The sequence below is a fragment of the Castanea sativa genome, chromosome 6, assembly GCF_040712315.1.
Source record: "Castanea sativa cultivar Marrone di Chiusa Pesio chromosome 6, ASM4071231v1".
In the NCBI taxonomy this organism is placed as follows: Eukaryota; Viridiplantae; Streptophyta; class Magnoliopsida; order Fagales; family Fagaceae; genus Castanea; species Castanea sativa.
In genome coordinates, this window is record NC_134018.1 from 8,530,409 (window position 1) to 8,558,252 (window position 27,844).

The 27,844-nt window shown below is 32.9% G+C and overlaps 3 protein-coding genes across 4 annotated transcripts; all 3 read right to left on the reverse strand.

The window, feature by feature from the left end:
* Positions 1–4,115: 4,115 nt before the first annotated feature.
* Positions 4,116–17,944, reverse strand: LOC142641509 (1,4-alpha-glucan-branching enzyme 3, chloroplastic/amyloplastic). 2 transcript variants are annotated; one of them, XM_075815943.1, is made up of 21 exons: positions 17,540–17,944; positions 16,827–16,898; positions 16,455–16,519; positions 15,130–15,807; positions 14,050–14,222; positions 13,866–13,955; positions 11,761–11,836; positions 11,187–11,294; positions 10,208–10,298; positions 9,902–10,003; positions 9,256–9,358; positions 8,230–8,367; positions 8,028–8,099; positions 7,790–7,894; positions 7,306–7,383; positions 7,127–7,234; positions 6,532–6,612; positions 5,757–5,861; positions 5,350–5,435; positions 5,184–5,238; positions 4,116–4,745 (listed from the first exon to the last, which is right to left on the reverse strand). In XM_075815943.1, the coding sequence occupies exons 1-21, from the start codon at positions 17,821–17,823 to the stop codon at positions 4,713–4,715; spliced, it is 2,703 nt and encodes a 900-aa protein (XP_075672058.1). In that variant the 5' UTR covers positions 17,824–17,944; the 3' UTR covers positions 4,116–4,712. The 2 variants fall into 2 exon arrangements, 1 of the variants encoding a protein (XP_075672058.1); XR_012845418.1 differs by lacking the exons at positions 4,116–4,745; positions 5,184–5,238; positions 5,350–5,435 and having other exon boundaries at positions 7,159–7,234.
* Positions 17,945–18,900: 956 nt separating this feature from the next.
* Positions 18,901–23,094, reverse strand: LOC142638628 (uncharacterized). Its single transcript, XM_075812675.1, has 7 exons — positions 22,753–23,094; positions 22,589–22,655; positions 21,772–21,818; positions 20,929–21,016; positions 20,265–20,398; positions 19,697–19,795; positions 18,901–19,163 (listed from the first exon to the last, which is right to left on the reverse strand). The coding sequence occupies exons 1-7, from the start codon at positions 22,972–22,974 to the stop codon at positions 19,083–19,085; spliced, it is 738 nt and encodes a 245-aa protein (XP_075668790.1). The 5' UTR covers positions 22,975–23,094; the 3' UTR covers positions 18,901–19,082.
* A 1,573-nt stretch (positions 23,095–24,667) lies between these two features.
* LOC142641253 (cytochrome b561 and DOMON domain-containing protein At4g12980-like) lies at positions 24,668–27,363 on the reverse strand. The gene is made up of 3 exons (XM_075815653.1): positions 26,640–27,363; positions 25,463–25,729; positions 24,668–25,186 (listed from the first exon to the last, which is right to left on the reverse strand). Exons 1-3 carry the CDS (start codon positions 27,303–27,305, stop codon positions 24,875–24,877), a joined length of 1,245 nt encoding a protein of 414 aa, XP_075671768.1. The 5' UTR covers positions 27,306–27,363; the 3' UTR covers positions 24,668–24,874.
* Positions 27,364–27,844: the final 481 nt, after the last annotated feature.

Sequence of the window (27,844 nt, forward strand, 5' to 3'; positions counted from 1 at the left end):
ACTAGTTTGAGATTATATAATGGGATTGAAATTCATCCAATTTAAGAATTTTTTATTATTATATTTTTTCATTTTTATTATGTATAATTTTTTGATGAAAGAGAAAGGACTTATGTGGCGCGGTATCATTGCCCTAATTCACTTAAACTCGAATTTTATGGCGTGGGATTACTGAAGCTGCTTGGAGCTTTCTATATGAGGACAACATTTTAAACTGAAACACCACAACCCGAATCACAACTCTCGAACTCACAATGGTAATGTCAAGGGACTCAACCTAAGGCATTTTTAATTTATTGAATAAAAAGGTTAAAGAACTAGCAATCATAATAGTCATAAATCATAATAAAGGCACGTACGTTGCAATCGTAACTCGTGAAGTAACCTATATATTGAGAAACTAATGAATGAGGAGTTAAACTTGTGTTTGGTATTGCAACTCAAAATGCGCTTTACAATTTTCAAGAAAGAAAAATTTATTTTACAAAAAATAGTTTATTTGTTGATATTTTTAGGTTCCATGAAATGCATTATTATTGCATTTCTAATTTTGCATTCTCATTTTCATTTTTTTGCTGAAATTAAATGAAACCCATATGCACAGCAATTCTGTACAAGAGCGTGAGCGTATAAATGGAAATAGAGGAACAGAAGTCCATATTCTAGGATTTTCTATTCAAATTTAATAAAAAACCATTTTGTTCTATTTAATTAAATGATTTTATTAAATTTAAAATAAAAAGTTTTACTAAATTTTATGAAAATATCACTCAAATAATAAAGTGAGATGTTGTCAATTTTGTCATTTATATGTTTCAAGAGTCAAGAACACTAAATTGAGATTATAGAGCCGATTTAATTCATCTAACTTTAGAAATTTTTGCATTTTGTACATTTTTATATTATTGAGTAAAAATATTGAGGGTGAGTTCTAATTAGCTGAAATGATAATTTCTCTTATCGTTGAATAAAAGATCTGAGATTTGAGTCTCTATTAATAATTAAAAAAAATGAACAAGTTAAATAATAAAATAATAAATTAACTGCATACAATCTTGCACTAATAACCTATGTATTGAGAAATTAATGAATTAGGGGTCTAAAGCTTGTGTTTGGTATCTACACTCAAAATGCATTTCACACTTTTCAGTAAATTGAAATGCATATGACAAAAATAAATTTGTTTGGATATTATTTTTAGGATCCAGGATCCTTAAAAAAACATTTTCTAATGAATTTATTTTGGACGTGAGCCTGAACTAGCTATAAACTGGTTTAGCTCCAAACTACTTTAGAGTTATCTTCCTGTAATCCATTATATGACGATTGAAGAGATCATCTATGTATAGTTTTAGTCACATAACTTTTTTAACGAATCATGCAATTTGTTTAAATAATATACATAGATGGTTTTAAAAATTATCACATATTGAGTTGCAGGAGATTTATTCAAACTTGTTTAGAACTAATCTTTGTCCAAACAACAATAAGTCCTACACATGCTTCTCTATCTTCTATGCTAGTATATATCATATTACAATGTTCAAACCCATGTCTGCCTCTCAAACACTACCTTGTCTTGAAATTTGAATTCAGACCTACCTAATTTACTGTTACATACACAATAAAGTCTCCAATCTGGCTGTTTCAAATGAATTATTTCTCCATGTGGCATGATCATTAGTTGTGTAAACTTGGGCAGATATAAGATCAATATCCCAAGTAGTCAACAGACTCAACACCAGTCAATTTGTATATTCTATACATCCAAAAATGACCAAAAACAGTTGGAAATTTGGCAGGTGGAGTGCTTCTTTTTTCGTAAGCTGGTTCAATTCCCATAATTCCTTTTTTTTTTTTCCTCAAAGATACGGGTATGTGCGCTCAATGAACAAGAAGTTGTTATAGCCTGAAAATCTGTAGTGCAATTTCCTTTTTAGGATCTGTTATAATCCACTTATTTTGCTGAAATTAAAATTTTTTTGTTGAAAATATTATAGATAAAGGTAAAAGTTAGCTGAAATAGTATAGTGAAATTTATGAATAGTACAAAAAAATGCTGTGGGGCCTATGAATAGTAGTAAAAATAAACTGAATAGTAAATTAAGTTAACTTTTTTAATTTAGTCATATTCTTAAGATCCGACTCAATTTGTAAGCCTGCAACAATGAAAAAATTTAGTAACCTATATAGGTTAAGAAATTAATATAGGTTTTGTTGAGATGTTATATTATTGAATAAAAAGGTTAAGGAACTGGCAATCATAATAGTCATAATAAATGTACATACGGGCAATCGTAATTCATAAAGTAACCTATATATTAAGAAATTAATGAATGAGGAGTTAAACTTGTGTTTGGCATCGCTACTCAAAATGCATTTTGACAACTTTCAAGAAAGTGAAATTTATTTTACAAAAAATAATTTCTTTGGTAATATTTTTAGGTTCCAAGAAATGCATTATTATTTCATTTCTAATTTTGCGTTCTCATTTTCATTTTTTTTTGTGCACAACCAGTGGTGACTCCATGATTTTTTTCTTGGGAGTCAACAAGAAGATATATCTTGGGTAAGTGATGAATCTTGCACGTTATGAAAATTTCTTTTTACAGATTTTTCTAGCAGAAGAATAAAAAATAAACTATAAGTTCATTTGACATATTTTTTTCTTAATACAATTAACACATTAATTATTTTCATTAAGTGAACTTCAATTATCACTACTTAAAATACTTTTATCTATTAGTTTAGGACAATTATATGTTTACATTGTACTATCATTGTACTTTCAAGGTAAGATTTACATTGTAAACTAAACAAATGTGTACAATATTATACAATTTGCTAAAAATGTACAATACACATTTGTTTAGAGACTATGTAAATCTTATATTGATAGTACAATTTAAACTAAGAATTTTTTATTAGTTTATTTCAAATTTGTTAAGATCTAAATAGGCTTTTTTTTGAGGTTTAAGATGAACAAATTTTTAATTTTTAATTTTTTTTTGTATTGCTAAGAAGATTATATTTAATCTTATTTCAACTTAACTTAAAATTTTTTTTAAGATCAAGGTGTTCAAATTTTCATTTAGGAGAACAAATAAAAAAAATAAAAAACATTATATATTATAAAAACCATTCTAGCTCGGGGGGTTCATTTGAAGACCCTGAACTTTACATAATGCCGCCCCTGTGCACACCAATTTTGTACAAGAGCATGAGCGTATAGATGGAGAGAGAGGAACAAAACTCAGGTTTTCTATTCAAATTCAATGTAAAAAAAAACCCTTTTGTTAGATTTAATTAAATGATTTTATTAAATTTAGAATGAAGATTTTATTGAATTTTATTAAAATATCACTCAAATAATAAAGTGAGAGGAATTGTCAATTTTGTCATTATTATTATTATTATTTTTTTAAGTTTCAAGATTTTTTTTTTTTTTTTGAGGGGGAGTTTCAAGAGTTAAGAACACTAAATTGAGATTATAGAGTTGGTTTAATTCATCTAACTTTAGAAATCTTTGCATTTTGCACATTTTGATATTATTGAGTAAAAATGCCAAGGGTGGGTTCTATCTTCTAAGTAGCTCAAGTGATAATTTCTCTTGTCGTCGAATGAAAGACCTGAGATTTGATTCTCTATCAATAATTAAAAAATAAAAATAAAAACATTGATGAACAAGCAATAATAATAAAATAATAAATGTAGCTGCATTATATCTTACATTAATAACCTATGTATTGAGAAATTAATGAATTAGGGGTCTAAACTTGTGTTTGGTATTTAAACTCAAAATGCGTTTCACACTTTTCAGTAAAGTGAAATGCATATGACAAAAATTTATTTATTTTGGATATTATTTTCAGGAAACGTAAAAAACATTTTCTAAAGAATTTATTTTGGCCTTGAGCCTGAGTTAGCTATAAATAAATAATCTTAGTAGAACTAATACTATTAGTCGCAAACAATCTTAGTGTTCCACACAAAACAAGGAAAAAGTTTAGCTCCAAACCAGTTTGGAGTTATCTTCCTCCAATCCATTATATGGTAATTGAAGAGATCATTTATATATAATTTTAGTCACATGATTTTTTTAACGAGTCATACAATTTGTTTAAATAAATATACATAAATAGTTTTATAAATCATCACGTATTGAGTTGCAGAGATTCATTCAAACTTGTTTAGAACTAATCTCTGTCCAAACAGCAATAAGCCCTACACATGCATCTCCCTCTCTTCTATGCTAGTATATATCATATTACAATGTTCATACCCATGTCTGCCTCCCAAACACAACCTTGTCTTGAAATTTGAATTCAGACCTACCTAATTTACTGTTACATACACAATAAAATCTCCAATCTGGCTGTTTCAAATGAATTATTTCTCCATGTGGCATGATCATTAGTTGTGTAAACTTGGGCAGATATAAGATCAATATCCCATATGATTGTAGCAAAGCTTCCAAGAGTCCCAAGTAGTCAACACCAGTCAATTTGTATATTCTATACATCCAAAAATGACCAAAAACAGGTGGAAATTTGGCAGGTAGAGTGCTTCTTTTCTCGTAAGCTGATTAAATTCCCATAATTCCTTTTTTTTTTTTCCTTTCCTCAAAGATAGAGTATGTGCGCTCAATGAACAAGAAGTTGTTATAGCCTGGAACTCTGCCGTGCAAGTTACTTTTTATAGTGAAAATTTGGTCATATTCTTAAGATCCGACTCAATTTGTAAACCTGCAACAATGAAAGAATTTAGTTCCACATCAAATCTAGGTGAAAATGTTAGTTTTAGAAATTATCTGGTGTATCAGAATATAAGGTTGAAACAGTCCATTATAGAAAATAAATTTTGCTCTTGCTGGTCCAAGATTTTGAGGCTGGGACATGTAAAGACGTGGATACGTAGAACACAGAGCAGAAGTGCGGATGACCCAATGCAGAACACCTAAAACATTTCAAACTTTTTCATATTCCTTTGCTCATTATACAACTGATATCTTAGAGAATGTAGTGTTTACAATCATCCCCCGAGATTGTGGTTTTACAAAAATGAGTCCTACAGAATAATGTGTATAACCCCTCCCCAATTGTAGCAAAGAACGCAACCCATCCTAAATTCATGCACACCCAAAAAGAATTCACAGCATGACAACTGAAAGAAAATGTACCAACCTGGGCAGTCCTGCTCGGCAGACACACTTCTAAGCAATTTCGGAGGCCATCAACTCTGCAAAGACAGAAATGCCAGATTTAGTAGAAGAAAGTACTACCCTAAGTAGATGTACCAAAAAATTGTTGGGGGAAAGATAGGAAAAGATTCAAGAATGTAAATAAATACCTTCGGCTAATGGTTCTTCGAAGATATTGGTTGTCCTTAATAAGCCCTTGACCTCCAAACTTTGTTTCATCAGTATTTAATACAACCTTTGTCATTACAATCACTCTTCTATCAGTTTGTAGTATATGTGAATGCAAAGGTTGCCACAAAGATTAAAACATTCACAATGGCCGTACCCAGATCATAATGATAAACTAGTGCATGTTTGGTATGTCTTATTTACATCCTAAAAGAGAATGTACAGCTCTAAAACTTTCACATTTTTCTAGGTACAACTGTACTTTTTCCCAGCTTATTTTCTAAGCAAAATAAACAAATGAAAATATGCTATACCAAATGAATGTACAGTTATTAATTAGAAGCTCCATATCTGGCTGATGAAAGAATTACAAAAAGATTACACTTACTTGATACTCTCCAGCTTCCTCTACACCTACATTGTATTGTTCATAAGAATCTGTTGGATGAAAATTGAATATGAAGAGAAGAGGACCTCGCATGTAAGATATTACCTGTAAATTGCAAAGAATGTATCGATTTCTGGAAGGTACCAAATTATCAACAAAATAAATGGGACAACACGTACCCAAAGAAAAAAAAGTAGTGTTTCTGTTGTGTGAGTGTATGCAAAAGAACAAGTTGGAGGAAAAAAAATGTTGGACGCTCAGAGGCATAATTCATGAATTGGTTAAGTTAAGGTTAAAGAGAGACACTGACATTAAGAAGCTCAACAACTCAAGGTTATATGGTAATACCAGAACTTACTTCCATAAGAAATATTGAAAGTAGAAACGAAACATTTATCAAACCCAAGAAATTAATATAGGTTTTGTTGAGATTTCTGCAATCAATTTATGTTACGCATTTCTAGATTATCCAAAAGGTGATTACACCCACACAACATGCTAAGTGGATTTTCTTAATTCCTGGAAGAAGTCACAATTTTGGCCTTACAGACACATGAAAGCATATAGACATTGCAAACCTTTCCACAAACTGATTCGTGGAAGGCATAAATTAGTTAATTGAGCTGAATATGTATCAAGTAATAAATGGAACGAGCAAGTCATGAAAACATACAGACATGCAGACCTTTCCACAAATGATTGGTGGAAGGCATTAATTAGTTAATTTAGCTGAATATACATCAAGTAATTGAATGGAAAGAGCACGTTGCCATACCATGGTAGTGTCATTAACGTGGTGAATGTTTGGTAAACCTCTTGAAAGAATTCTCTCATTTTCATCCAACTTCATCAAGTCCTAGAAAAGAGGAACAAGTAATCTGATCTGTTAATAAGCTATCAATGTATTTCCTGTTTGCTCATTAAAAGTTATTGGTCATAAAAATAAAGGCTGGAGGGCAACATAAACTAGTTAAAGTATTTATTTATTTATATATTTATTATTATTTTTTATAATTCGATAGTCGGGGAGTGGGGATTTGAACCCTGAATGTCTCCTTTGGAAACACTAGGGAGGTGCCAATTAATTGAGCTACAAGGCTTTTGGCAACTAAAATCGCATCTTGCATGTTTATACCATAAAACCAAGAATAAATTCAACAATATACCACGGTATAAACTGCATCCATGTAATGGGAGAACTTAATAACTCTAGATCTAATATAAATACTATACAGTTCAACATTTTTTGACAACAGCTAGTTCAATATCTAGGTCACTTTCCACAGACAGGGAACCGTGAATGTCATATCGTATAAGCATGGTATGATAAAAAAATTAAAATTTTGTAATACAAATCATTAGATAGACACCTTATCAAAGGAAAATAAATCACGATGCATGCCTTTCTCCAAAAGATCCCAGCGACGTTTAGCAAGTTGAAATGAGAACTTGTTGCTTGCCATTGGGAACTCAACCCTCTGGAACATGAGAAGATTGTCAGTCACATGAAATAACGCCTATATTAGTATTACAGGTAAAGTAATCATACCTCTGGATGCCCAAATTCATTACCCATGAAGTTCATATAAGCACGGCCACCAATTGTAAATGTAATCAATTTGATCATCTGCCTCAAGACCCAAAGAAAAATAAATAATTACAACAAAGAAATGAATAATTAACCAATCAAAATCATGAAAATCTTGACAAATAATAAAAATATATGCAATGCGTTTCATGCACTGTAAGTGCTTGACAGTCGAAAAGTGCCCCTTTTATGTTGATGTATGTTGCACATAGATGATATTGGTTCTTCTATGTATTTGCCTGTTATTTCAATTAACATAAAGCCTCTCTCCAATAATGCATTCAATCATAAAATGTAGCCTATATCAAGGCATTTTTTGTGGTGTCCAAATAAGTGGCCTAAGGAAAAATAAAGAAAGCAATATCTATAAATAAGAAAAAAGGAATTCCATAACCTGAAATTTTGAATTTTACATCATTACGATGAAAGTGAGTTCATATCATACCTTGTGTAAGGAACACCCTCTAAGCAATGATTGCTTCAAACCCTGAGAATCCTCCCTGCTTTCACCAAACAATATTTCTGCAAATGACTTCCCTCCAGATATTGACTGACATGAAAGATTGTAATGGCAGGATTTAGTAATAATAATATACTACATAAATAAAATCTATATACAAAAATTGTGCTGCTATATTAATAGAATTATAGATGTGTAAGAAGAGATTAGAGTGAATGATTACTTGATTATGGTTTTCAGCATACATAAGCATCTTATCTGCGTGTTGTTTATTGCCCATTAATGTGCTCACAATCTGCATTATATATCTAATTCCGTAAGTACTGGGAATTATAGAATGTAAAATGATATAAGTAAAGAATTAATAACGAAAAAGCATACTCCTATTTGATGCAGAGTGAATTATATGTATCAAACAATACAACCTTACTCATGCTCCATTCATGGTCAGGGACATTCTCAAGAAAAGATGACCACATCTCTGACACAGAAAGATTAACATAATAGTCAAATCCCAATCCACCTTGAGAAGTAGGCTCGCACAATCCAGGATAAAAAGTGGCCTGAACAAGAAAATAAAAAGGAAAGAAAATTTCATAAAATGCCAGAAAATAAAAATCAGAGAGCTTAATATTCTGCCATAAGGCAAAGGCCTAAAGAAATAAATGAAAAACAATAGGTATATGAGGGGCTAAGGTTTCAACAAAGAATAAAAAGGGACTATTGTTTTAGAAGCTTACTGCAACTCAAATCATGGGCAAACATAAATGAAGCTAGACATTTTCTTGTAGCCAGGAATACTTGTGGAAAAAAATTGTTGTAATCAGGGAAAATAAAACTGGCTCAAGCTAGATTTAAAACATATTGCGACTAAATTTTGTCGGAAGGCTTGTGTAGGTGGATGTTGACATTTCTAATGATGATCCCACAAGTTCCTGGTGACACAAGGCAGAGTTACCAAACATGCCTTTCTTTTTTTTGGGTTCATATTATTTCCTTTTATTACCTGTATTTTTCTTTGATTGAAAAGTTATCCATGTACCAAGTGGATCTTAAAGCAATGACTTTATCCTCCACCTTATTCTTAAGGGAGAGGAGATTCCAACTGAAGGAAAGGTGAAAGACAAAAAGGCTCCTCTTCAACCATTGAAAAGCAAAAACCAAATGGTGCCAAAAGTAATGTAATCTAATTTACTATAGTAAAGAAATTAAACTGTAATCAGTAATAAGAGAATCAAAATATTATCTGTTGCTCAAATCCTAATGTCTTTTGCATGAACTTGCAATTAACAGATGCTGCATGTTTCATTTAAATTCAATCCATGCTACTACTTTTAAAAGAAAAATAATGAAAATGTCATATATTTTCCAATAGTGAAGAAAAGAGAAAAAGACGATAAAATTTGCTGAGTTTTTGGAGGAAATAGAAGCGAACGACATGAAATACTTACATCTTCAGCAATTGTTACTATATTTGGATGAAGAACATGCAGTATCTCATTTGCCAAAATAAGGTATAATAATGCATCCCTGTCAACATATTGATTACAGTATCTGCAATAGAACAGAGTCTACCATCAAATAAAATGTGAACTAGCCTTAAATATGACTGTATGGGACCAAAGAATGAAACAGGCCTGGATTAAAGAATAATTGCGAGGTTGAGTACATGGTATTAAATTAAAATCATATAACATCACATTTAGTTAACATTTAAAATCATCATTTTAAATTTTAGTCCTCATTGCCAATACATCTGTAAACAATTTAACTACTTTTTGGGTGTTAGTCATTGCAATGTAGACATTATATGCTAGGAGAACAAATGTATATCTTTTTTTTTTTTTTGGCCTACATTAAGCAGGGGGACATGTGCCTTGGGGATTCAAACCTTGACTCTCCCTAAGGGGAGGGCTGGAGATACCATTCAAGCTAAGAGGCATGGTGGCAAGTTTATATCTTTGTTATGTACGTAATATAACAGTAGAAAGCATAAAAATATAGTTTAAAGTTAAACTTAGTTTTTAGTGTCAAAAAAATGACTTAATTAGATGTGGTAAGATGCGGATAATGAAAAAGTCTCAACAAAAGCCTTACTCCTCCAAGTCACCAGTAAAAGAAGCAAAACCATTGTGTGTGTACATCATCGACGAGAGTGAATGGAACTGGAAGCCATCAATTTGATACTCCACAACCCACCTGTTCAAACACCATTGTGTAAGCAATACCAACCTATCCACCCAAAGGGGCAGGCCAGGACAGAAACTATTATAGTTCCCCAAAAATAAACTAACAGCAGATATATAAGCACATACCTATACATAAGGAAGAATGGTGCAATCAATCAAGTCCATTAATTTTAAAAATTAAAATATTTAATGACTGTTTCTGCTTTGCAGTTACCAGTTCAGGTTTGAGAGAAGAAAATGCAGCACATCAGGATCACCGTATTTGAACATTCTGGTACCCCAGTATTTGTGATGCCCTCGTTTACCTGTTGAAGTAGGAAAAGTTGAATGCAGAGTAAATGGTATGTGAACTAAAGAAAGAAGGTCAATCGACCAGTTTGTAATCTCATTGCACTAAGATTGACTCTTTCAATTGTACAACAAAAACATTATGAAGGATGCTTGTTTACGATGACACAAAAAGATGAAAACTGGCTCAGATTGATATATGAAATCCAAACATGTGGTTCATGAGCACATACTGCATGGGTGACAGTACCAACATAGTCAGATCTTCAAAGCAAATACATTGAAACTTCTTAGGAAGATAATTACAAAAATGAACTCAATGCATGCAAGGTTTTAAACTCTTTATTTCTATTCTTTAAAATGGTTCTGCTTATGTATACTCCTAGTCTCCTACTAACAAAGAAGATAGGTACTCTCATCAACAGGACCAATCCTCTTTTCTCCCGTAGTAAGTTACAAACCAACCTCTCTAGTCCCTACAGATATCTCTCTATCGCTTTCTCCAACCAACTGAATATGGATGCATATTATGTCCAAAGCACTCTTTCTTTTAGCTACAAAATGATTTCACAAGGCATTTGCTTCAACAGCGGAAGATAGAAATGGAATATTGTAGGTTTGACTGCATTTTCTGAGGCTTATGCCTAACACGTAATGGATTGGGACAGCCACATTTTGAAAGCCTGATGAATATTATCTCAAATGCATGACAAAACACACCTCAGGAATGTTTTTTAAGAGTCTAAGTGAAAATTATACAGAATTCAAATCTTTTCCCCCCCAAGTTTATGAGATAGGTTACAGACAAGCTGATAAAGTAGAGCAGCAGGGCAAGCAGAAAGGACCAACTCAGAGGAGAGACCTCGTGTCTTGGAAAAGTAGGCACAAGGAGTTTGTGCATATACCAGTATGAAAGTAACAGTCATTTGATCCATCAAATAGTGACAGTCCAACCATCTCATCTGCAGCTGAATAGGAATGGACAATGTCTATGAAAACCAGCAGTCCTAGTCCTGTAAAATATAAGATGTAATTAACAATATGTAAATTTAATTATCAGCAGTCCAAATGAAAAACAATAAGCTGAAATTTTTGTTAAGAATATGTATTTTTATGTAAAAATAGAAATGCTGTTTATGCATAAATGCTGCTTGATGAGACATTTGGAATTTAAAGACAAATTTTTTTCAAAAAGGTTTATTTAATTCTCATATTACCCAGTGCTAGTTCTGTTTGTGAATTATTTTTCCTTTCATGTAAGCAGTGTGTGTCCATACATTATAAGCACCTTATTACACTTTTGTTTAATCATCTTTTCCTCAGACCAACCGTAATAATGTTACAATACAAAAAAGAACTATAACGCAAGATGAATTTCTCACATAAGCTATTAAGATGAGCCAAAACTCATTCATCCATATGAAAACAACCAATGAAATCTTTAATAAAATAAAAAGACATCAGTTAAAGAATGAAAACCATGTGCTTCATCTACCAAGCGCTTGAAATCATCAGGAGTGCCATATCGGCTGCTAACAGCATAGAAATTAGTAACCTGCATTGTGACAGAGAAGTCTGATTACATTCAAAGGAAGACTTAATAAAATGCACTTAGTAGAAATAATAATGAAAAGAAATTAAGAAACTCCAAATTCTCAAATTGAGACTGTTTGTACTTTGTAGAGATCGTTATCAATTAAGTGCTGATAAAAACTAGCGAAAAACACGAAATAAGCCACCATGCATGTGACATAACTTTTTACAGAAATAATGATAAAAAAATAAAACTGAAAAAAATAGAAGTCACTAAAGCAACCAAACATTCAGCACCAGGCCTTTATCACCCACTTTATAATTTTGTTATTGACATTATTTCTTATTGTCATGTCGTATTTAAATTTATTTCTTGTCCAATCTAAAATGTTAAGGCAGGTTGAAATATTTACCGGATACTACTTATAAAAAATATATATACATACATAAACCGGATACCAGACCAAGTTGCACACAAGGCCGGCCCTAGGCCTAGGCCACTTAGGCCATCACCTAGGGCCCCCTACAAGAGAAAGGCCCCAAAATGCAAAATTTGATTTATTTATTTTTAAAAAAAATTGGAGATACAGGAAAAACAAAAAGTTTTACATTTTCCCTCTACTTTTAAGAAGTTTCAAAGAATTTGTTTATACTAGAGATAAAACAACGTTAAATATATAGATGTTGCAAATATGTGTCACTAATAACAAGCTATGATGCACGGACGTGGCGCCGGAGGTGCCGCACCCGCGTCCGACTCGCCGCTGCTTGCGTGTCGGTGACGCGTTGAGCCGCGTCTGCCACATGGTTTCTTCTTTTTTTCAGCCAACTCGCGCCGACGCGGCTTGAATCGCGCCGACTCGGCGCCGATTCCCGCCAATTCGGCCAGAATCGGGCCGTATCGGGTCGTATCGGCCGGCGACCGATACGGCCGAAACAGCCGAAACAATCCCAAAACGGCCGAAACAGGCCGAAATCGGCCTTGAATCATGCCGGAACAGCCGAAATCGGCTCTGAATGAGACCTAAAAACCCTAAATCTGTCATTTCTCAATTTTATTTTGAATATTTGTTGCTTCTTTTGTGTTTTTTTTTTGGTTTTGTGTTTTGTTTTGTGTTTCTTGCTTCTTCTTTCTTTGTTTTGTGAATCAAGGCATAGTAATATGTTTTTTAAGAATATTTTAATAGTAAAAATATATAGAAAATATAAATAAAAATATTTTTAATAATTTTTTAATTGCCGAGTCCCGCCGCACCCGCACTCACCTTTTTCAAAAATTGCAGAGTCCCGTACCCGTACCCACACCCGCACCCGCACCCGCACCCGTGCTTCATAGATAACAAGAAGTGATTCAAGTAGGAAAATGCTAGAAATACTATAAATTTTACTTCATAGCCTTTACAAATTGATGTGACAATTAATATGATTTGTAAACTTCAACAACCTATTAAATGTATTTTTGAATTGCTTTTGTTGATTAGTGATACATCTTTGTAAGCCTAGGTTGTAAAATTTATAATATTCTTATTATTCATTAAAATACTTGTTTATTATATCATCTTGAAGTGTCACTGATCACATTCGTTACTACATCATTTGCATGTTTTTTTGTGGTATTGTTATAGCTTTAGCATTTTTTCCACAAAAAAAAAGCATATTAAAAAAAAAAAATAATGGATTTTTAAAAAATTACAATATTAAATACTAGCTTAATATATATATATATATATATATATATATTTTTTTTTTTTTAAATCCTAGTTTAATATTATTTAAATGATAACAAAAAGGCCCCATAATATCGCCTTAGGCCTCCAAATTTGTGGGGTCGGCCCTGGTTGCACAAATCTTGAAAGTATGGATCAGACTCTTGTAAACACAGAAACTATATAATTAATTTACCAATCAGAAGCCTCTGCTAATCAACATAAAAAAAAAGACAGCACAAATTCCAATGTCGGCACTTTAGGGAACTCATAGAGATATATGTATTAGCAATATGTTTATTCTTAACAATGGACAGGGAAAGGGGAAAAGAATGTTCAACTCACTCTATAACCAACAGTAAAATAATCTTTGTGCTCAACAACTCCAAACAACTGGATTGCATTGTAGCCAGCTTCTTTTACATGCGGAAGGACCTGTATTGAAAAAAGTAGTGCAAAGCTGAAGAAATTGAATGTGATACCACTGTATTAAAGGAATATTTTAAAATAGCAAAAATCAAGGAATTACCTTTTCTGTAAAATCATTAAAAGAAGATACTTTTGGCTCTGATCCACTAATTCCAACATGGCATTCATATATGCGCAAGGACTTTGGCACTTTTGGGTGTGTGTTTTTCCACTTGTATGCAGATTCAGGTGGTGGTTCCCAGTGGACCGCAAAACCTTGCTTTCCATCTATATCTGAATGTAACCAACAGAGTTTAGATGAAGTAGATACAATACAACATGCCAAAACTTGTAAAATATTATTGTAGAATAATTGGAAGGAAAATAGAAGTGTAAGATTGCTAGAAATATACTCCTAAATGAAGTAGTAGCCACTAGAGTTTCAAGTAGGCAGGGTACTGTATGTACGTCCTATGTATGCATTAATCATAGTTACTAGCCCTGTATACGCAAGTGGAGAACCTAAAAGGAATCAGACTATTAAAAAAACTCATACCAGAACCTTAAGTGCAATCCATACATAAACATATACATAGATCAGTCCAAACATAAATACATAGATACATAGATGCAAATATACCTATCTAAAATGTACATAGATACATACCATATATACTATAGAGATTGTGATGTGGGACAATCAAGAGAAAATAAAAGAACAAGAGATAAACCCGAAAAATCAGCACCTAGGGGTTGCCTGGAATTAGCACCAAGCAAGAAACTTAGGCATCAACACCTAAGGTGTTAGGAATCAGCACCCAACATATTGGAAAATCTCCAATCTGAAATTTCATTAATCAATCGTCTATCCAAAAATACAACCATCTAGAAGGAGGGTTTAGGAATAAAAGATAATCATATCTAAAACTGAAACAAATCTCGAGACTAATCCCTATCTAAACTCAAATCTAATCCCTATTTGAATTCAAAAACGAAATTCTACAATAATCCATTCTCCTCTGAGATAAAGAAAATAAATTCTAAAATAATTTTGGTTTTGGTCATTTGCTCGATGAATATATCTTCATTACTTATGAATTGATATTTAATTGTACAAGAAAAAGAGACAAGAAATCATGCAAGTGGACCTGTTTCCAACAACAATACAATGAGCAAAAGACTTCTGGCAGATGCCAATTACCTGGTTGCACATAAGTAGCCCAAGCAGGCACCCGTTCCAATGGCCCACTAGGAGTGTTAAAATACACCCTGTATTTGCTGCCATGAGGAATACCTGGAGTGTACTTTTTCAACCATGCCTTCCTTCCTTTACGTGTCTCTAACCAGTATTCCAAGGGAGGCTTCTTAGCAAAAACTTTCTTCACCCATTCAGGACTGCTAACCACATTAAATATGTCATATTCTTTTCCTTGATCAATCACATCATAAGGAGGTAAGTTACTAGGTGGGTCATTTTTATGCTGCTCTTTCCATGCCTTGTATCTTGTTTCTGGATCTGGTATTTCTTCCAGTTCCTCTAAAGTTTGGGGTCCATTAGGACCAAATAGTTGCTCATATAACTTTGCTGGCACCTCAAAACGGTTTTTAACAAATCGGTCCTCTCCAGGTTCCCAGTAATCATCATTTGATTTCTTGAAGATCTCATCAATTGAGACACCACTGTCACCTTTATCATAGTCATCAACATAGTTATACTGTTGAAAATAGAGTTCATCTGGTTTTTCTCCCTCCCTCAACTTATCTTCAAGAATAATAAACCAGTATCCAAAATCATCATGGCCAAAAAAACCCTCTCTTGCAGCATTTTCAGTTGGTGACCAGCCATTGAAATCACCAATCAGTGCACAATAGCGAGCACCTGAATTCAAGATGCTTGATTAACAGCATATAACATAGGACAAATAGGAATGTAGGCAAAATGGAAACTTTTTTTCTTTTCTTTTATTAAACATACAAAATGGAAGTCAGCTCTAAGGGAAACATTGAGGTAGGAAACTCTCATTTATGGTTGTAATGGAAGGAATATACCTGCCTATTCCAGCCAGGAAGAACAGGTCATTTGACAGTGAAACCAAATTGATAATTAATGTCCATTGTATCGAGATCCAATCTTGATCCAAAAAAAATGTGACTAGTAATAACTACTCATTCTAAATACAGGATTAGGCTAGGAGTTCACATATGCTTCAAGAAGAAGAAAGGAAATCCTAATTCAAGAAGTGAGCTTAAGAAGAGAAAAGTTCAGGGGAGGATTAATGTCAAAACTCTCAACCATCATTTTTTTCACCATATAATTAGGTATGTAATTTGAAAATCAGGTAAAAGAGGAAAAAAAGAAAAATAAAAAAGAGATACCAAAATAATAAACTAAAATCCTGTAATAGAGAGGGACTCCATTTAGGTCAGAATTAGGCACATATTGGGGCTAGAAGTTTGCAGAAAGTTAATTAAACATTTGAGAACCCCATCAAGCAGGAGAAAAAACATTTGAGCATAGAGTCAAACCTGGAGCCCATTCCATATAATCCACCCGATGTTCGAAGTGACGATGCATACCCAATATTTCAAATCTAGACAACAAAACCAAGAACAACCAAACTCAGCTAAAGAAAACCTCAATCCCCACCAAAAGCATAATCAGCATATGAGTCCCTTATAACCCAAAAGATACAGAAAAAAATTGCATACAAATCAGAACTATAACATCAACATTTTCAAAAAAATATTCAGCATGATGGTTGAGCCATTCCAAATACTGATCCTCTTCAAGAATAAGCTTAGAATTTCAATAAGCTATAAGTCCTACCATCAAACTCAAACTAGAACTCACAATCAGGAAATTGATAAAAAATTGGAGTTGAATTCGATAGGACTAACCCAGAAGCCATGTCCCTGAGATTGATGTGACGGTTGAAAATTTCATCTTTAAGGTCCTTCAACGCTTTATGTCTGCATAGTTCAATTAAAACATGTAATGCAATATAATCACAATATAACAAACATAATGATTCAAAAAAAAATCCCAACTTCATTTCTTTCCCACACTTTCCCATCAACCAAACACACCATCTCACTTTATACTTATTCCCATTCTCTTCTATTTCTACATACTTCAAATGAAACAGCATGTAACACACTATAATCGCAATATAAAAACAAAATTATGACTTTAAAAAAATCCCAACTTTATTTCTCATTCCCTCACTTTCTCATCGACCAAACACACCCATCTCACTTTCTACTGATTCTCATTCTCTTCTATTTCTACATACTTCAATTAAAACAACATGTAACATACTAAAATCATAATATAAAAAACAAAATTATGACTTTAAAAAACTCCAAACTTTCTTTCTCCTTCACATACTTTCTCATCAACCAAACACACCCATCTCACTTTCTACTTATTCTCATTCTCTTCTATTTCTATATACTTCATTTAATGCAACATACTATAATCATAATAAAAAAAACAAACTTATGACCTAAAAAAAAATCCCAACTTTCTTTCCCCTTCACATACTTTCTCTTCAAACAAACACTCCATTTCACTTTCTACTTTTTTTTTTCTTAAAAAAAAGTATTTGTACCTTTCACGGAGGAAAATAGCAAATGCTTTATGGGAAATGCCGTGTTTGGTGAGGAACCCAACTGGGTCAACTCCTTTCTCGCTTTCTGTCTCATTCTTCTTCTTCTTCTTCTTGGGTTGTTGTTGTGGTTGTGGTTGTGGTTGTGGTTGCTCTGTGGCTGAGCATATGATCTTTATGTTTCTGGGAAAAGTGAGTCTCTGGGGGGGTTTGTGTTGAGATTGGAATTGGATGGAAAGGCTATTTGGGTAGAGGAAAATTTTGGTTGGGAGAGAAAGTGAAGTCATTGGATAAGAGTAGGAGTGTTTTAGTTGTAGTTGTTGAAGCTCTCAGAGAGTGAGAGAGAGAGAGAGAGAGAGTGAGTGAAAGGGGAGGGGTTTTAGGATAAGAAGGCGGGTACAAATTACAATGTCTAAAAAGAATGCTCTGAAGTGAGAGGTTTATGAGTTGACTCGGTGACAGAAACGAATCCAACAATCCTGACTCGTTTGCAACTGTAAGAATTATTTTTTTGAATTTTAAACTGTTCCTATATCTTTTTAATTTTTGTTGGATGAAAAATTTTGAAAATCAAATTGTCAAACTATTGAATTGCATATTATTAGCAAGTGTGTTAAATTTGTTCAAATTGAATGTTTATTACTATTTGATAATATTTTAACATAAAAACTTAAAATTTAAAACAGTTTTTAATATTTGATTTTAAAAAAATTTTACAAAGACGAAGAATATAATAAAAACATGCAATTTAATAATTAAATTTTCAAAATTTACATTCAATAAAAAAGTATATGAGGAGTTTAAAGAGATTCTTTGAAGAGAAATATTTTCCAATTTTTTAAAAAGTTTATTACTTTTACCATTGATTATAATCTAATTCTTAATATAATAATAACAATTCTATGAAGGAAACTACCCACTTGTTTGTAGAAAAAAAAGAAAGAAAGAAAATAACTTTTATTCTTTAGATCACATTTTTTCTTAGATACATATACCTTTTTTTTTTTTTTTGCTAACCTAGATACATATAACTTATAAGCATACATTCTTAAGACTTTCATTTTTATTTTTTCTAAACCATATGAGTAAACCAACATCTGGGTAAAAGGGCATTAAATTTTTCTGTATAGTTACAAATGTGAAACAAATCTTTTTTTTTTTTTTTTGAGAAACAAATGTGAACGAATCATTTTAAGAGAGTTAATGGATGGCATTTTTCAATCAGCAATGAACAAAATAATTAAAATAAAAGTCCTGTCGAAGTTAATTAAATAATTGATGTGCAAGACACTGGCTTAATCATTATTATTATTTTTTCGTAAATAACTTAATTATGATATCAAAGAGTCAATGAGCCAAAAATATAAGAAGTTGGATAGGTAATCACTTTGATTTACATAAAAAATGACATACAGGTAAAAGGTACAATTCTTTTTCTTTTTCTTTTTGTGCTAGACCAACAAATTTGAATACATAATTACATAAAGCAAGAGCATGAATTCCCTTTTTTTTTTTTCCAGGAGCAACAGTACGCATCTTGAAGATGCTAATTTGGTTGTTTCTTGGCATACTCCCTCGGGCCAAATATGGTTGATCCGACTCTCACATTGGTACTGCCCATTTCAATCTGCAGGTATCAGAAAGCCCCATTATCAATTGCAATATCTCTTTAGTGATGCTCCATCCTTGATAAGGATATGAGCCAAGGCATAAAAAAAAATCTACAAGATGCAAAAAGATGTTAAGAACAAGAAATACATTATTACATTGTTACAAGAGTTTGAGAATTATGTAAAATTCTATTGTATAGGTACTATAATTGCCAACTTTTTTTAGAGACAATCCCTGATAATTTTTTACACCCTAGCAATTCTGAAGTGCTTTGCTAGTGTTTTCCAAACAATTACTATAAAAAGCCTGCAGCTTAATCCCTCCTTATAAACCCATTTCTTACCAACACATTATCCATCCAGCCCGTGATAAAATTTCTAGCTAACCACAGTGCAGTCCAGTGATGGTTTTGGACAGCATTACGCTTAAGGATTAAAATGTTCAGGAATTACTGTCAAAATAGCTTGCAATCCAAAAATAAAGAAAATTGAAGTTTATTGCTATATTTTATTAAGAATTCATTTGACAACAGCACAAGGTAGCCCTTACCGCTAGCTCAAAGTCACCTGACATGCCCATTGACAACTCACATTGCTCCTCCGCTATTCCAAGTGCCTTGCAAACCTCAATTCTACAGTTTGATAGCGTCTAATGCATCACAACACAAAAGCTAATGCCTCAGTATATTAACTTACAATAAAAAAACGCAGAGAAAAGAAAAGTAGAAAAAGAATAAAGACAATTTCTAAGATAGTAATGCGGCAACATTACATAAAGAAAAATAGAAAAGAAAAAATCTTTTAAGAGAAACATGGGGGGGGGGGGTGTGGGGTGGAGAAGAAGACATATGTCTGGTTTCATAGCAATTGAAAATTAAGTCAAATATATAAATGAAACAACATTAACATCAGCAGATTAATAACAAATAGATGAATTTTTTTTTTTAATTTGAAAAAGAATTTTAGTTCATGAATATAAAAAGTATTGTGAGACAAACTAAAACTTGTAATCAAATTCTGAATAAAGATATGGTAAATTCAATCTTTTTTTTGATAAGTAGATATGGTAAATTCAATCTTATGCAGTGTCACTTCACTGTTAAACACAGAATCATTACCTTAAAGTTTTCTGGAGTTGATGAATAGTCTGGCATCCCAATTGTCATTAAGCCAGAGAACTCTAGATTTGGGCACTGCAACTTAACATGTTTCGCAAGTTCGACACAGCCAGAAGGATCAATGCCAGATTTTGCTGCAAGAATATCACAAAAATCCATGAACTAACCAGTCAATGAATATATGGGAAGAAAGGAGAACACAAATAAATACCAAAATAACATCACAGAGAAGCCAACAATTATTAAGATGAAGGTGCTATTTTGTGCAAGCAACTACATGTAAATAACACTGGAGTGTTAATATTTAGTGCTACGGCAGTCAAGTCAAAACAGTAAATGTAAAGAAATGAAGACATCATCTTCATTGTAAATATTGTATCCTTTTCAAAATATTATGATTCCTGTGTTCTTATACAACCATGTTTTCTGATCATTTGTGTAGTCGTGTAACCTTGGCTAAACATTGTCAAATTGGATAGTATGTGCTGTAGAGCTACATATAGCCCATAGGTTTAAGGATAAGCATATGATGGTAAAAGGGGAGGGGGGGGGGGGTGTGGGAGAGGTTCAGGAAGTTCCAGAGCTGATAAAGTCATTATTATGCCCAACTAAATAACAGGCAGAACATCTGTGAAAAGAAGAAATGACTTTCGGTTTTACTCACAAGCTTCTCCACTGGTATTCACTTGGACCAAAACCTTCAAAGGATTTCTTCCAAGGCTTGAAACTGCCCGGTCAAGATGATTTGCAACCTGAAGATCAATAATGTATAGTAATGCAATGTCATGTGAGTGACATTCCACGTGAATCAATTAGAACATGAGTTTGTTTTCATTGAAGGCTACTAAAATTACAATTTGAAACTCAAACAGGGCCACGTAAGTACTGTAACACAAATGAACTATTAATGCATGTTCATTCATGTTACAGTACAATGTTCAGTTTTTTTTCTTCTCTTAGTTTAGTCTCTTGATTGTTTTCTGATGTGTTCTGTTTTGTGCTTTGCTGTGTTCATTCTCATGAACACGTTGTATGTTTCTTTTTCAATTTTCATCAATAATAATTCTTATATGGAAAATGCTAACAAATGCCCTTAGGACATTGTTTAATAATCTATTTAAAGAAAGTTTTTATGGGGAAAGAAAGAAAAACAATTAATATTTTGACAGCTTTTTTCATTTCCTATAAAAGTGATGTCAAAACTTTCCTAAAATGGATTGTTAATCAATGTTCTAAGGTCATTCGTTAGCATGACCCTTCTTATATTACCTACAAAAAAAAAAAAAACTATTAATGTCAAAAACATTTGGAAAGCATCAGACAACTAGTAAGCAACTGAAGTTATGAAGGTTTCTACAGCACATTTTTAGTTGTAAGAAATAAAAATTACATAGTTGAGCACAATCCAAGAACAATGATATGAATTCTCTTCATATCATAAGCAGAAATGAGAAAATAAGTTCTTACCGACAACAAACATACAACAGATATGAGGCTAAGTGTTTACCTTTGCGTTATCTACACCCTCAACCATTGCCAGATTCGGGACTCCAGCTGCATATCAAAATTAAAACCTTAACATTCACCATACTCCTCTCCCACATACTTAAAAAAAAGACACAGAAAAAGATAAGTAGATAATGCACACACTGTCACCATGATCATCAAGTGGGTGATTTCTGAATCACTGTTGTTATACACAAGACACACATCCAACTCTCCACATGGAAAACAAAGATCTACCAGATTAGTCAAAACCCCATTTGCAAATAGTTCTTCATGTGCCCTCAAAATCCACCAAACGTGAGAACAAAAGGTAATCATATAATCACTATTGGTAATTAGCCGATTGAGATCCCCTAGAATCCCTAAAATAACTCCACTATAAAGTTCTCAAAATCCTAACTTGACATTATTAAATAAATGGTTTCGATTTTGTCACATCATTTCAACAAACATATACCAATACTATTCTGGAAACTATTTAACTCGATACTTCACATCCTAGCATATGTACCTAAAGTATGCCACACCCCACAGTAGTTTTTTTTTTCCCCACCACTTGTTGGGGTAGCCTGTTATGATTGGTGCACCATAAAAATGATGTCAGTGACAGTGGTGAAAGTAAATGTGGCATGGATCACAATTTGTTGAGGTGGTCAACTTTGAAAAACGTTATGTATGTCACTAGCATTCCTCAATTGAAAATTAGATTTTAAAGCTAAAGCAAACAGACCCAGATTGTCAATTCGAAAACTTTAAGGTTTATATTCCAACGAGGAAAATGGGATTCTATAAGAAAAAGAAAGGGCAAAGAATCATACTGAGTAGCGATTTGACTTTGTTGCTTTGCAAATGCCCAATGAAATGCCAGTCTATGTCTTGAGGAAGCTACAAACAAAAACAAAAACAAAAACAAAATCATAAATAAACAACCACAATTATTAAACCTTAAATAGTTAAATGAAAGACATAGAGAGAAAGAGACTTGGGGGGCTTTTTCGATGAGTTCTTGTGCGTAGTTCTCGCCAAAGCAACGGTATCCAGAGTCGTAGACTTGGCGGATGAGAGAGACCGGTTTGGTTTTCGAAACGGCCACGACCCGGACCAGGTCGGGTGTCCGACCAGACCGCTCCGCAGCCTGCCGGACTCGGAACATGACCGCCCGGAGCGCCGTCACGGCTGTGCCTTCCACCGCAGGAGCAGCCATGTGGTTTTTAGAGAGCTTGAAATTGAATGTACAAGAATATTGCGAAGTTCTGTGAGTGAGAGAGGGAGAGACTGTGCGGTGTTGGCGAGCTGAGGACCTGAGGTGAAGGATTTTTTTTTGGTTGGTAAAAAAAATTATTGAATATATATATAAAATTTTGTTTTTTAATTTTTATTACTTCTATATTTATTATAGAGAATCTTCATGGTAGAGGGTTCAATTTTTGTCTGTACTAAAAATTGATTAGTGTCTTAAGTGATATTTTTTATAAAGGCCACTAAAAAAAACACTACTATAGGTAGCTTTTTTTTGAAACTCTCTAAAAAAAATATTTATTTTAAAGAAGTGTCATCTCTATAATATTTTCATAAAAAATTTTAAGTGGTAGGTTATTACTGATTTTCATTTGAATTTTATTATTGAAATTACTTTCTTATCTACCAATAATAACAAATAACAATATACCACATAAGATTTATTGTGAAAAAGTTATGAAGATAACATTTTTTTATTTTAAGGATAATATGCTACTTATTTATTCAGGTTACATACATAATAAGATAGTAGTAATTAATGGGATAATTACTTACTAAAAATGTTAAAAATGTAATGTATATAACATTTTCATAATAAATTCTTAGTGGTAGATTGATACTAACGGGTAAAAAAAAAATGGTGAGATTAAATTAGAACTAATAATAACTTATCACTTAAAATTTGTTGTAAAAATATTGTGAATATAATACTTTTCAATACATATAATCTATGTGATTATATGCTTTCTAACTTCGCTCTTTCATACACTAAAATGTCACTTTATCCACTAAAATTAGCTCCATTGAACAACTGTATCCTTCCTCACTCTCACTCCTTTTATTTCGAAAAAACATATTTCAAGACAAAATCATAAAAGAAATGAATGCAAAAGCAATTTAGTGGAATAGAGGCTATTGTTGATGTCTACAGTACTTTACATATATGCTTAGATGATGGAATAGTTTTGTGTTGCCTAATTTGCTGAAAAAAAATGTTATGAAATGCAAATACATGATCCATGTGTGCTAATTTTGAAGGGGCAATCATTAGACTTGCACAATGTATATCGTTCTTTCTTCGTTAATGGATGCAGCAAAACACGGGAGGGTATAATAGTTTTTGTTCAATTTTAAAATTCTAGTATGGGGTAGCTACCTTTTAAAATTTTAAATTACCGGAGGAAATAATTCCTCATTCTTTTTCTAATGGGAAAATGAGACGAATTGGAGTCATAAAGTTGTGATAAAAAATTGTATACAAATATTCTACTCATGTATCAATAATAGACTAATAATATTCTTAGAGAATTTAGCATCATTGTTTTATGGGGGAAAAAAAAACCTAAAGAGGGTAAAGGGGGAAGTCAATAGTAGAAAGTTGAAACTTCATCTAAACGATATCATAGATTCGTAGTAGTTCTTCCCACGTAGAGGATCTATTGTCTGAAAAATCAGAACGATTATTATAATTATTATTTTGAAAAATGTTAATGATTAATCAATCATTAATTCAATCCCTATCCCAGGCCAAAAAAATGGCAAAGCAGTCGTTTCAAGTTCGAACATTGTCATGGTCCTTATGGACAAGACTACCGGTTATTCAAAATGTCAAAGTGAGAAGAAAAAAATCAAATATTTAGGAATTTCCAAATTAAAACTTTGAGTAAAATTTGACACAACATTATTAGTGCTTTTATTGCTACACTCCGAACAAAGTACGCACAATTTTCCAATGGAAACTTAAAAATACAACAAAAGGGAAGACCAAAAGATAGAAAATCCTCCAACAATGTTCATGTGTGTTGTTTTATTTTGGAGTTTGAGATGATTCGGTCTTATTCGGCTCTCATCCTAAGCTTGTTAGGTTAGTTTGTTGGCGGTCCTGCACCTGCTTTTAAATCTTGATTCGTGGCTGTGGTTTGATTCTTTTTTTTATTAATGTCTTTTCTGAATTTTATCCATGTGTAAATCTCAAACGCAATTGTAACAACTCCAAAGGCTCCAAGAATCGCTACGTAAGCCCATTTCCAAGTGTAAACCGGCTTTAAAATTGCAATCCCTTGAAATATGTTCACAGAAATCGTAGCCAGCAGTGCATAGCCAAGAAAATGATGGTACATGTTCCAATGCTTGCGGTAATCGTCGGTGTTCTTTGGCTTTAAACGAAAGGCTAACATCTGAGAAACCAAAATTGACATTGTTAATTGGTAAATAATACAAAAAGGGAAAAATTTTACCCCCAAATAACGTGACAATTGAATATTAAACTATTTATGTGACTTGTTTAAATACATAAAATATTCATGTGACTTGTTTAAAATTTAAATACATAAAACATATGGATAGTTTTGTCAATCACAACTTAATGAGTTGGAAGAGATTCTTCTGACCATGAAAAAAAAAAAAAAAACAATTACGCAAAATTAATGAGAGAGAGATAGAGAGGGATTTACTTGTAATGTAGCAAATGTAAATATGAATATAGCAAGAATCCGGTGAGTGCGAAAGGTGTAGTATTTCGAAGCGTGTCCAAGCCATAAACCAATGCCCCAGCCAATGGTGCCTAGAACATAACCAATACTCTGAAAGGAGACATGAAGATAGAACCACAATTTCTTTTTCTTCTCAAGGTCAAATGGATGCACCCTGAAGTACCTAGCGATAATCACACCGATGGGTAAGAGTATTCCCCACCCCAAAATGTTCAGAATTCCATGCACCTACAAAGTGTGCACAAACCATTATATCAACTTAGCAAGTTAAGGCATTTAAAGGGGGGAAAAATAAACTGTCTTATCATTTATCATATTCATACATTTTTAAAGTTTTTTTTTTTTTTAATCTCCAACATTCTTTCATGAATTAAAGCACTTGAAATAAACTATTCTGATCGTAGTGATCGAGTTACATGCCATGGTAACCATGGTCCATGAAATCCTCTGTTGCACAAGTCAGAATATAAGCTATATATCCATTCATTATGCACATATCCTGTGCATTTGTAGCGCAGAGTGTTAATTGGTAAGACCGCGATTGCACACAGTGATTGATTATTGGTAGATATATTATGACCCAAGTGGCCAAAATCAATTGTAGACCTATGTACTTGTAAAATAAGCAACTTAACTTTGGGTTAGTCTAGAATTAGTAAAATATTCTTTACTATATAAACTTAACTTTGAGTTTATTGTAATATAAGTGTTTCATATAATATGTAGCTGTCAAAGACTCTCTCTATGAACATATACCCTTTCATGCTTCTGCTTATAATTCAATTATCAAACACAATCACACAACAATTTAAACAATCATATTCAAATTTTAAGAACATATGCAGGCGTTAATTACCCTGTAGCTGGTAGCGACTATAAATCTTGAAGGCCAACATAGAGGTTACATTAAATTCATACACCCAGCAGAAAAAAAGTCATAATACTTCGATCATATGAATCACAAAAGTAACATGAAATGAACTTTCTCCATTTCCAGTGAATTGCAGAGGATGTTGTTCCCTATGACACTAGAAATGGTGGACTGTTTCAAATTTCATTGGTTCATAACGTATCAAAATTAATGCACTATATACATTCAATTCTGTAAAGGGTGTGTAAAGTCATGAATTATTCTTACCGTTCTAAGGTGGCGACGGCGATGTCCAATGTTAACACAGGTCCCAGTATCCAAGTCTAAAGTCTCAGTGCTATCTACATTCTGAAGAGTTGTGGCATGCATCAATGGCTGCACATCATTGGCAGACTGCCCAACTTGCCAAACATGGTTCAACGTTGAAAAATTGTAGTCCTTCTGAGGAAGAATTAGTGAAGCATGTATAGTCATCATGTACCTTGTTGCTGAGTAAATTACTTGTGTATTTGAAACGTTTACATCGCTTGTCTCTGAAGGCAGGAGTGGGCAACCAATCTTGGTATATTGGGTGATGTTATAGGTCTTGATTACTGAGGTTCCATTGAGGTATCTAATGCCTATGATAGCTCTGGTTCCAACCATCTGTGGCCTCTGTCCTGGATTGACACCCCAAGCCAGCCATCCCATTGCATTATGCAGGCTTGCACGGAGAATTATGTCAAGCTGCAACTGTTTGGTGTGGTTGTCGACGTTGTATTTCCAGCCAAATTCAGCTCCTAATGTTGTCAATTTCTTGCACTTTGTGATGTTTCTTGCACTGGCCAAGTCAAAGAAGTCACCACTACAATCAGTCTGAGCATCGATGTTAAGCATAAGGGATAAAAAGGCCAAAGTGATGAGAATTATTACAAGTTCGGTAGAAGAAGACATGTTCTTCAACCGTTTCCTAAGTTTTGCTTACTTCTGGTATGTGTCTTTTGAGACAGTTTTAAAGTAGCTTAGGTAAAATGGCGTATCGAAGTGTGAAACTTTATTCCGTAGTTTGGATAAAAGTAGGGAAAGAAGTTATGCGGAGCTTCTCATTGGCAGAAACCTTTTTGGACCATTTAGCCTACCCCATTACCAATGCTTTCACAGAGCGTAACAAAGGTGTTGTGGGTGTCATTACTCAATAACTTTATTCCCCTATTAAATTGGATTGATTTACTGTATTGTTGCTTGATTGTTAAAAGTTTGAAGAAGTGTTACAGGCCCAGATGCTAAGGCTTGGTTGTCTACTTGTCTCGAACTTTACTACAAGGAGTGCCTACAAAGTACAATCTTTATTATTTGCCTAATCATTCCTTCACATCCAATAGTGCATGCACTCTTTCGCACCATGCACCATGCGATAAAACGTGAATATCAGTATTCACATTTTTTAAGAATGTTTACATTTTACACATAATGTGAAAGAGTGTATATACTGT